This window comes from Balaenoptera musculus, chromosome 16 (genome assembly GCF_009873245.2).
Source record: "Balaenoptera musculus isolate JJ_BM4_2016_0621 chromosome 16, mBalMus1.pri.v3, whole genome shotgun sequence".
Classification (NCBI taxonomy): Eukaryota; Metazoa; Chordata; class Mammalia; order Artiodactyla; family Balaenopteridae; genus Balaenoptera; species Balaenoptera musculus.
The window spans coordinates 37,176,963-37,189,337 of NC_045800.1; the positions used below are offsets into that span (position 1 = coordinate 37,176,963).

Consider the following 12,375-nt stretch of genomic DNA (forward strand, 5'->3'; position numbering starts at 1 on the left):
TTGGCAAAAGAGCTTATAATGTAGATTCCTGAGAACAAATACCAAACATACTGACTTGATAAATCTGGAATGTATTGTACATGCAAACACTTTGAGGGTACATGCACACTGCTCCAGGAATTTATTTTTCTAAATTTCTGGAAGACCTTGACAGTCACCCCTGTAATAACATTTGGGATCTAAACATATCAGTTTGCTTCATTACTAAGCCCCTATATGGCAGTCCTACATGTAACTGTTCCATAGGAGAAAAATGTCAAATCTCACACAGTAATGACATACAAGCCCTTAAGTTTTTCCTCCTGCCTGTGGCAGGCTCTCATGCATCCTAGATGAGAGATGATAGTACCCTATGTAATGAATCTGTTCAATTAAGAAGGCATTTTTAAGATCATAAAAAGATCTTTAAAATTAAATCTACTATCCTACATACAAATAGGTTTCTATCTTCCTATATGCTAATCACAGTTGACATTGTGAGAAAAATAAAGAAAAAGCACAAGCATTTATGAAAGGTCTTTCAGATATTATTATATAATGTGGGAGAAAAAACTTAAGTGACTGTTCAAGATTTTTAATCTTATGACTCCATTTGATAAATTAAAATCACAGCTCTCTCCCAGCATTACCCAGATAAAAAAGCTAGACAAGGACACTAGAAAAAAGAAAATTACAGGTCAATATCACTGATGAACATAGATGGAAACATCCTCAACAAAATATCAGCAAATCGAATTCAACAGCACATTAAAAGGATCATACACCATGATCAAGCGGGATTTATCCCAGGGATGCGAGGATAGTTCAACATATGCAAATCAGTAAATGTGATATACTCTATTAATAAAATGAAGAATAAAAATAAAGAATAAAAATCATATGATCATTTTACTAGATGCAGAAAGAGTATTTAACAAAATTCAACATCCTTCATGATAAAATCTCTCAACAGACTGGAGTGGGAACATACCTCAACATAATAAAAGTCATATATGACAAACCCACAGCTAATGTCATCCTCAACCATGAAAACCTGAAAGCTTTTCCTCTAAGATCAAGAACAAAACAAGTATGTCCACTCTCACCATTTCTATTTAACATTAGTACTGGAAGTCTGAGCCAGAGAATCAGGCAAGAAAAAGAAACAAACTGTATCCAGATCGGCAAGGAAGAAGTTAAACTGTCCGTTTACAGATGACAGAATTTTATATTATAGAAAATCCTAAAGACTCCACCAGAAAACCTTTAGAATACAGAAATTCACTAAAGTTGGAGGATACAAAATCAATATACAAGAAACACTATACAAAACAAAAACTGTACACTAACAACAAACTATCAGAAAGAGAAAATAAGAAAAAAAACACATTTATAATAGCATAAAAAAGAATAAAATATTTAGGAATAACTTTAACCAAGAAGGTAAAAAACCTATACACTGAAAACTATAAAACACTGGTGAAAGAAAATGAAAAAAGACATACAAAATAAGGAAAGATATTCCATGTTCATGGATTAGAAGAATTAATATTGTTAAAATGTCCATATTACCCAAAGTAATATACAAATTCAATTCAATACCTATCAAATTTCCAATGGCATTTTTCACAGAAATAGAACAGCAATCTAAAAATTCACATGGAACCACAAAAGACCCCTAATAGCAAAAGCAATCTTGAGAAAGAACAAGGTTGGAGGCATCACAATTCCAAATTTCAACTATACTATAAAGCTACAGTAATCAAAACAGTATGGTACTGGCATAAAACCAGATTCATAGACCAATGAAATAGTTTCAAAAGCCCAAAAATAAACCCACACACATATGTCCAACTTATTTAACAAGAAAGCCAAGAATACTCAATGGGAAAGGATAGTCTCTTCAATATTGTGTTGGGAAAACTGGATATCCACATGCAAAAGAATGAAATTGAACTCCTATCTTACTCCACTTATAAAAATTAACTCAAAATGGATGAAGGACTTAAAACATAGCACCTGAAACCATAAAACTCCTAGAATAAAACATAGGGGAAAAGCTCCTTGACACTGGACTATGCAACAGGTTTTAGATATTACACCAAAAGCACGAGCATCAAAAGCAAAAAATAAATAAGTGCAACTATATCAAACTAAAAAGCTTCTACACAGCAAATGAATCAGTCAACAAAATGAAAAGGCAACCCGTGGAATGGGAGAAAATATTTGCAAACCATCTATCTGACAAGGGGTTAATATCCAAAATATATAGGGAACTCATACAACTTAACAGCCAAAAAACCAAACAATCCAATTAAAAAATGGGCAGAGGAACTAAACAGACATTTTTCCAAAGAAGACATACAAATAGTCAACAGGTACAGGAAAAGGTGTTCAACATCACTAATCATTAGGGAAATGCAAATCAAAACTACAGTGAGATATCACTTAACACTTGTTAGGATGTCTATTATCAAAAAGAGATAACAAATGTTAGCAAGGATGAGGGGAAAAGGGAATCTGCACACTGCTGATGGGAATATAAAGTAGTACAACCACTAGAAAAACAGTATAAAGGTTCCTCAAAAAATTAAATATAGAACTATCTTATGAGCTAACAATCTCACTTCTGAGTATATATCCAAAGGAAATGAAATTATTATCTCAAAGTTCATGCAAGTTCATGCCCTATGTTCATTGCAACATTTTTTACAATAGCCAGGACATGGAAACAACCTAAGTGTCCATGGATGGATGTATGGATTTTTTTAAATGTGGAATAAATATGTATACAATGGAATATTATTATTCAGCCTAAATAAGAAGGAAATTCTGCCATTTGCAATGACATGGATGAACCTGGAGGGCATTATGTGAAATAAGTGAAATAAACCACACAAAGAAAGACAAATACTGTATGGTATCAATACGACGAGAAAAAAAGATCCAACTCATAGAAACAGAGAGTAGAACGGTGGTTGTCAGGGGATGAGGGGTGATGGAAATAGGGAGCGGCTTGTAAAAGGGTATAATTTTTCAGTTTAAGATGAATAAGGTCATAGGATCTAAGTATAATATGGTGACTATAATTGATAACATTGTATTGTATAAATGAAATTTGTCTGGAGAGTATAACTTAACTGTTCTCACCAAAAAAGAAAAAAGAGGGGGAAAACAGGTGAATAAGTGAGGTGACAGATGTATTAATTAATGGTGATAAGGTGGGAAACTTTTCACAATGTATAGCAAATCATGTTAAACATTTTAAATATATTACAGTATTATTGGTCAATTATACCTCAAGAAGGCTGAGAAAAAAATCCCAGTCCTCTCAAGATACTGATGTCCCCAGTGAGAGCATGCCCTCACCCCAAAAATCACTCTATAATCTGGGAATCTCACCTCCCTACTCCATCCAAGAATTTATCCAGTTTTACATTCAGTAGTATACATGTAAAAGCAAGCTTTATTTGTAAGTTTCCATTTTTCAAATACAATCCATATTCTTTTCCTTCACCCAATTGTTTAAATGTTCTTGGGCAGCAGTAATTGTGTAATCCCATAACAGGATTCCAAGATCTCTTTAACAGACTAACTTTAAAAGCTCATTGGACAAGGTTTTATTACCTATAACTTACATTGTCTCTCCTGCCTCAAAAAGGAGAGGAAAAACATGGCATTACCCCTGCTCTATAGCCTGCTTTCTGAAAAGCTGTTGAGTTTATTTTTGATGATTTTCCTATGTTTGTGGTTACATTTTCCTAATTTAGTTCCTTCAGATTCTCAGTTTATCCTAAGGATTCCATCTACTCTGGATACTTAGAGATTTACCCCTATTTACGTTTACAACAAACTTGCCCATTTACTCTTATGAATTTTTAAAAATAATGTTCAACCAGTGCATTATTTTTTATCAGATTGTCTCCTAACATCTTACAAAGCTGTGGCAAGTCATCCCAAAGTGGAATAACTGTCCTTTCCACTGATTCACACCTCTGTTCTACTCTCCCTTTAAGTAATTCTGAACTTATGATGTAATTTTCACACCTATGACTTCATCAGTGGAAATGACTAATCCTTTTGCCCTTTAAGAAGACAAGTTATAAAGATGTCTGAACCCTTTATCAGGAGAGAAAGATGGGATCTAAGCAAGTTAAAAATGACAACAATCAGAAATTCAGAGCTCACAAATAAATCCTGAATATCCTGAGAAGAGATTTGAGTCATGCATACTCTATGGACATAGTCCCTAAACCCTGAAGTGAATTACAGTAAGTACAATAAAGCTTTTGTGATCAATTAATGTTGTTCTCTTAATTTTACTATATTTCAATAACTAAGATAGGACTTCCCTGGTGGTGCAGTGGTTAAGAATCCGCCTGCCAATGCAGGAGACATGGGTTCAAGCCCTGGTCCAGGAAGATCCCACATGCCGCGGAGCAACTAAGCCCGTGCGCCACAACTTCTGAGCCTGCGCTCTAGAGCCCGCGAGCCACAACTACTAAGCCCGCGTGCCACAACTACTGAAGCCTGCGTGCCTAGACCCTGTGCTCCGCAACAAGAGAAGCCACCGCAATAAGAAGCCCACGCACCGCAACTACAGAAAGCATGTGCACAGCAACAAAGACCCAATGCAGCCAAAAATAAATAAATAAATTTATTTAAAAAAAAAAAATAACTAGGATAATTACATAACATAAGGTACTGCAGATAATTTGTTTTGCACCTGATTTTCTTGTTCAGATATTCATATTATTCTTTCAGAAATTTTTATGTTTTATATCAAAAGATTCATAGAACATATTCAGAACAGCCTTGTCAGTGAGAAATTAAAGCATTAGTCTAGCAATAAAGATGAAATAGGTTTTACTGTATATAAATCTAATATAGGTTAACTTATAAAAAGTAAACATAAACAATAGAAAGATAATTACTTTAATTCAATATTTCTATCACATTCAACCTATATATATACTGCTTACCTATATTTTGCTACAATAATTAGTTTTGGTTGAAAAGTTACAGGTAAGCAGATTGTAGCATATCTCTGATTTGTCTCCTTTATCACTATATGAAGGCTTGTTTCTTGAACCGTTTACATGGTTATCAGCTTCCCAAAGTACAGATACAGTGACCTCAAACAAGTAAATTCACTTTCATAGGGAAATGGCTTTGCATTCCCTTTAGGAACAGAAAACATACATCCAGTAAAACTATCAACCCCCTAATCCTATCCTAGTATTTATAGGAGTCCCATATTTTGTTTTGGAGATTTTTTAGTAGCAGGTAGAGGGAAAGAAGGGTGGTTATAGCTACAATTTTCTTATGATCCTTTATGTAGTCCCTTTAGCCTCTAACAACAAATAATTGAGAAATAGCCACAGTGGTTACGAATTTAAGGAGGAAAAAAAAATACTTTATGTTACCTAAACTTACTTAAATCTACCCACATCCAAATTATTTATCGCTAACAACTAGAGTTATTATACAATCATCTTCTTCATGAATGGGTTACCCTTAGGATTAGTCATACCATGTAGATCACTCGCTCCTGCCAACTTTCACTTCCACTTCCTAGTGATCTACTATTCCTGCATTCTCAACTACCCTATATTCTCAACTACTCTACGGCACCGATCAAGGTGAAAAAATAGAGGAACAGTGCTATGGAAATCATAACAAGGTTATACTCCTTGTAGCTAAGGCACCACTCTTTTAATGATAACAGAAGGTGACCATGCATATTAGTCTCAATCTATTAGCTCATACTTTATAAGATTAATATATCTAGCGCTATATTATCCTTTAAGTCATCTACTTTTGAAAACATTAATTTTACTGATGTTCTATGAGGTGTTTATTATGTTGGTGTATTACCCAATTGTTCTTATTCTTAGCAACCTCAGGAGGCAGGTATATTTAACTTATTTTACTAATGACCAAAGAAAGACTTAATTTATCCATTTTTCTCAAGGTGAAGCAGCTAACTAGTTTATTTTTTTTGGTTCATAATTCATAATATATTATTACTCATAAATATTAATAACATTCTAAATCCATCTTTAAAAAAAATTTTTATTGGAGTGTAGTTGCTTTACAATATTGTGTTAGTTTATACTGTACAGCAAAGTGAATCAGCTATATGTATACATATATCCCGTCTTTTTTGGATTTCCTTCTTATTTAGGTCACCATAGAGCATTGAGTAGAGTTCCCTGTGCTATACAGTAGGTTCTCATTAGTTATGTGTTTTATATATATAGTATCAGTAGTGTATATATGTCAATCCCAATCTCCCAATTCATCCCACACACCCCTTCCCCCTTGGTATCCATATGTTTGTTCTCTACGTCTGTGTTTCTATTTCTGCTTTGTAAATAAGATCGTCTATAGCAATTTTTTCAGATTCCACATATATGCATTAATATACGATATTTGTTTTTCTTTTTCTGCTAATTAGGTTTCTAAAGCTAATGCACCTTCTCTTAGAAAGCCTCCCTCCCTGTATCAGACTGTAAAAGTTTTCCAAAAGACAGAATGAATAGCTTAGAGACAAGGTGAAAGCTGCCATGTTCTTCCATATAACCAGGATGTATAGTATAGAGAAGCATGCACCCACTTTTTTTTTTTAGTAATTTCATAGAAAACAAAACTTGACCACATGTGTCTTTAGTAATGTTTAGCTCAAAGTCTTACTGTCAAATGGCTTTTTCTTCAAATGAAAAAACAATGTGGAGAAATTTTGGCAGAAAAGGTACTATAAATCATGAAGATGAAAGTGATGACTTTTAACTACTATAGGCACAGAAGTAAAAGAATTATTGTCATATTTAAGTGATAAAAGCACAATATCTAAAAACATACTATTAAAATAAAGGCAGCTTTAAATATACCCATCCTCTAGACAGTTCATAACATGTTAGCGTAAAACTTAGGGACATTTATATTTTCTCAGTTTTTTTTCCTTAGATAAGTAAATTTCCTTCTCTTTACAACTTTTCTGTTTCCTGCTTTAGGAGTTAGCTTTCTTAAAAGTCTCCTGCTAGCAGCTGAAGAGTACCTTTCTTTGCTGGTGGTTCATCTTGTTGAAGTTCAATTTCATTTAATCTTTTTCTTCCTGAACACGTTTTAGTTTTGCTGTCCTTAGACATTTCAATCATTTCATTACAAACCAATTTATTGTTTATTATTAAAGGAGATGTACCAGCATTGTCCTAAAGTAAAATAAATTAAAATTAGTTCACATATAGAAAGCTATAATACATTTAAGAACTATATAAATTAGATTCAATACTGCATCATAAAAATTTTATTTTCAAGTTTATTGAAACATTTTCTAAGTTATTTCTTAAATCTCACCCTAAAATAACCAATGACTCTAGGAAGTGAGCAATATTAACTAACTTGTACATTCACTAAGGAGGAAAAAAAAAACTTGTTAAGTGTGTAGTTTCACCCCGATACTAAAAACAAATTCATCTTTAGATTTTCTAAGGGAATCAGGTGGGTTAGAGACTTATTTGCAGATAACCACAGAACCCTAAAACACTTACCTCTAAGTCATAAACAAAATGTGCTTTGAAAAGAAAAATATGAAAACGCTATGACAAAATTGTTTCTTATAGGTACTTTTACTTAAAATCTTGAGTAATCTTGAGTAACTGGGGAAACTCATCAATTGTGTTACAAACAAAGCTTCTCAAAGTAATGTCAAAGACATCACTTCTCAAAGTAATGTCTTTGTTACTTTGTTCGCAAGTGGCAGAAAAGGTTCTAGCCTTAGCTTCTAGCCTATGCATATCAAAGATACACAGTCTACACACTGCTTTAAAAGTGAGCTCCTAGCACCACCTCCCATGACACCACCTTCAGGAGCTCCGGTGGCACGTGCATCCGTGAGCCTACCCCCTGGGCTGCCTACCCGAGGCCCAACTCTACCCACAGTCCTGTGTAGGAGTCGAGCAAACAGGATGTCTCTGGGCCCTTGTCCCCAGCGGGCTGGCCAAGGGCTGCCCGCCAACCTGGCTCCACCAACCCTGCATGACCAAGTGATAGCTGGCGGGCTCTGCTACCCAGTCCCTCTGCTATCTCCCACCCTACCATCTGGCAAGGGATGGGCCCTCTTCTGTGCATCTGACTACCTGTGGAAATGTGACCAAGTAGTGTGAAATGCATGTTTAGCAAATGTTAGGTACTGTATTTGAAACAATAAATGTGAATCCTTCTGCACGTGGAAACAAACAAACAAAAAAACCAAAAAAAAATGAGCTCCTAGTTTATCTAGATGATAAAAGCCATTTAGATTTTTATTTTTTAAGGCAAAGACTATGCCTCCCTAAAAGGACAGCAGAAGAAAAGGTACCCAGAAAGAGGAAGGGTAAAACCTTAGCAGTTAAGTGTATGTTTATAAAGTAATTAAAGGTATGGTAAAGGCAGAGATTTTTTTAAAGGCAGAGATTAATTAAATTCCTACATACTGGTAGCAATCCATTTTGGGGGGGAACAAAAACTATATGAGAAAACAAAACATCATTTTACATGGTACAATCAGCAAATGTTCTTAAGAGATATAGATAAAATGACTTTAAGTCAAAAAGTAATGGATTATTACCAAAAAAAAAAAAAAAAAAAAAGCAAAGTCTTTTTAGATATCCCTAAACAAAGGATATCATGAAGAATAACCTCCATGCTTTTTCACAATTAGTCCCTTGGTGTCGCTGATAAATGACAAAATCCTGGGATAGAGGGATCAGACCTCTGACAAAGTTTGAGTTTTCAAACAGACCATGACAATTTCAGGCTGTCTCCTCTTCCACTCTCAGACCTATCATAATGACCTAGTCATTTTTTTCCTCCTTCAAATTATACAGTCTTCACCAAGAAAATCCATCCTCCACAAATCTCAGTTATTCAAAGGAATGTTTTCTGCCTAGGGTATGCTTGGTAGGAAGGATGCTAAAGAACCATGCAAAACAAACTTTTAATCATTAAAAGAGTCTGCTTTCAAAACAACCTTTGGAACAGTGACCCTAGATCAACAGTTAATCAGCACCATGAGGTTAAGTTCTCTTAACCCTAGGCAAGTTATTTGACACCTCCATAAAAATAAAAAATAACAGTATCTACATCATAAGATTGTTCTGCGATTTAAACAAGTAAATATATGTAAAGAACTTAAAAGAGTTCATAGTAAATGTTCTATTAAAATGGATATATATAAAAGTCTCAAAGAGCTACCAGCCAAGTTGGTTTTGTTTTGTTTTTGATGTAGGAGAGACATTATGGGGTACTATTGTACTTTCTACTTTACATAGTTTAATATAGCTGAATTTTTACAACTAGCAGCTATTTTTGTAACTAGAAAAAATAAAAGAAAAGGAAAAGATCATGAATTGTCTAAACAATAGCTGTAATATCTTGTACTAAGTACATTATTTTGGTTACCTTTTTAAAGTACTGGGTATTAGATACCAAGATCTTGAATTATTTACATCTGATCATATCTTTAATATTCAGCTCTTTAGAAGGACAAATGTAAGTTAAGAGAAGGTCAGGAAAAATATTAAGTTTAGAATTTTAAATTCACTTCACCTCTATGTATACCTGCAATTTCATATTTAGATCTATTAGTGTCAAATTCATCTACAACCATTTAGAGTAATTATCTGATCTGAAGGTACAAAGTGCTAGAGATTTTCAGGATTCCAATGCTGCACACTGCTCAGGCCATATCCTAAATTTTAAAACACTCAGTAACTTCAGACAAAATAAACACCATTTAAATATATCTAATCAACACAATGCACCTAGTAAAAGAATGACATAGATCTGTATGTGCTGCCATAGAATTATCTCTAAGACGTCTTCTAAGGGAAGAAAGCAAGACACAGAACTACAATCCCATTTGTACAAATTTTTTAAAAAGTGTGTTTGTTCCATATATACATATATATATACACACACACACACACATACACATAAATCTTTTCTGGAAAGACTAAAAGAAACTTCCCAGAGGCCATCTTTGGAAAGAGGTATGAGGGTGAAGGCATTTATGCTCATCAATTTTTTTTACCATATTCTTTAAAAAAATTCTTTAAAAAAATTATTTTTAAAATAGACGTACCCAGTCATAATTCATGCTGCTTATTTTACTTAATGATTAATTTCCTTATCAAGACAAAATAAAGCTTAAAAGTATTACCTTAATAGATTTCTCAAGCTCTTGAACCAATGAATTTAAATTAATTTCTGATTCTGAAAAAATAAGAATATTAAAAATAAATATCTAAGCACCTAAAAAAATATATCACTGAATAATCATGAAACATAAGCTGCTATAGTAGACACTTTATTGTTATACTCAGGAAAAAGAATTTTCACAGCACTAGAAGCACACAAGCACTTAGCTACAAATTCTACCACCAGAGAGTAATGTTTCTGAAAATGCCACTTTCAAAACTCAGGATAAAAATGAATGATGTACGCTCAATAGTAAAAAATTTCAGGTATAATGTCAGAAAAGAACTAGCTGGTACCTTTCTGATACACTTCAGAATGAGACATCACTTACCTGTTATTTTCTACCCATCGTGTTTCGCACAGAAAAAGGCAGAGTATTTCATCTAACACTTGAAACCCAGGTGTGACAAACAATCCATATATATATATATATATATATATATAAAAATATATATATAATACATATATTTATATATAAAAATAAATATATATATAAAATATATATTTATATATAAGTAAATATATAATATATATATAAACAAAATTTACAGCTTTACAATTTCCTATGAGATTTCTTAATTTGCTGATAAAGCTATACTTAGTTTTTGTTTTTTTTGAGAAGTCCGTTTTCTAGTAATATTGGTCTAAAAGTAAAGAAAAGCAAAAAAATATTTTTACTAGTAAGTTACTATAAACTCATACAAATGGTAAAATATTAAATACATTACCGCCATCATTTTCTGGCCACTTGGTAAATCAGCTGCATAAATTTCATACTTACCGTCTTTTTATGAATTTATAACATCTACATAGGGGTAAAATACATCCACTTACCATTTTCTCTCTTTTTTAACTCTTCCTGGGTTTTGATTAATTCTTCTTTGGTTTTAGCTAATTCAGCTTTAACTTGATTAAACTTTAATTCTAAACAAGCAATAGCTTCCTGGGGGTCAGCAAGAGATGCAATACATAAGTGAGCAATTTCAGCCTGTTTCTTAATATCAGTGACATCATCTTGAAGAGAACCAATAATATCTTCAATTCCTACATAATTCTGTCCTTCCTAAAAATAGCAAAAACCACATACCTAATGTTAACAGTGGCTTTCACTATTTCAGCGTGGTATCATCTCATTGAGATAGTTTTAAAAATAAATAGCAAAAAAATTCACAACTTAAAAATTTTTAAATAGATTATACAGAACTACCTCCAATTATGAAAAAGTTGTGCTCCATTACTCATTTTCTGTTCTATGGAACATGAAACATTATGTGTCCCTGACATAGTTTGGGATTTGGTCTGAATTATGAAAATGGAAATTTGTTTCCTCAGCTAGCCGAACAAAGCCTTTGAAGGCTCATTATATAACTGAAAGTATACCTGAATTAGGCAATCGTAATTGTTCTGTAATGACTTATCGTAGTTTATGACATTGTTTTTATGCAGAAATAATGTTTCAGGTATACTTTCAGTTATATAATGAGCCTTCAAAGGCTTTGTTCGGCTAGCTGAGGAAACAAATTTCCATTTTCATAATTCAGACCAAATCCCAAACTATGTCAGGGACACATAATGATGGTTTGAAAGCAAGAGCCTGGACATCACCATCCCAGACCCCCTGAACTGAGTAATTAAAAAACAAAGGAAAACAAAAACAAACAAACTTTCCAAAAAGATGAGATTAATTTCAGCTTCAGTAGGAGCAGCAGGAAAGAATAATGTTTCCTCAACAGTAGGGAATGGTCAATCAGCCAAGCAAGAGTGATCTTTCTATATATAAATGTTTTTGTTTTAATCAGAACAGAACTAAATGACCCTTTAGGTCTCTCAGCCATTTAAAATTCTTTAAGTTTAAAACAAATCTGAGAGGGGTATCCCATAATCAGAGAAAAAGGAATCTACCTACAATCAACACAATGACTCAATCAACACCAAACTGAGATATAAATGTAACAGATATATATTTTTCTAAGTTCAATAGCTATATTTAAACTATTTGTGCTTACATTCTTAACAAAGCATGCTTAATTATAATAAAGCTACAAATTAAGTTTTTTGTTTTAATTCTAAAGTATATTAATGTTTCTCATCATTGATGTGGTATACTAAATCCTGGTACCTAAACCTCATGGATTTAATATTTCAGTTAACATA

At 33.1% G+C, this 12,375-nt stretch overlaps 1 protein-coding gene across 7 annotated transcripts in view; it reads right to left on the bottom strand.

Moving 5' to 3' along the window:
* Window positions 1-12,375, bottom strand: part of KIF20B (kinesin family member 20B) — a 75,786-nt gene that overhangs the window by 37,833 nt on the left and 25,578 nt on the right. For 6 of the 7 annotated variants that reach the window (XM_036829692.1, XM_036829693.1, XM_036829694.1 and 3 more), the window contains 3 exons: window positions 11,056-11,284; window positions 10,184-10,236; window positions 7,040-7,193 (listed from right to left, as the gene is read on the bottom strand). In XM_036829692.1, the coding sequence (XP_036685587.1) occupies window positions 7,040-7,193; window positions 10,184-10,236; window positions 11,056-11,284 (436 nt within the window). The remainder of the gene's footprint in view (window positions 1-7,039; window positions 7,194-10,183; window positions 10,237-11,055; window positions 11,285-12,375) is intronic. The other variant, XM_036829695.1, reaches the window with a different exon arrangement.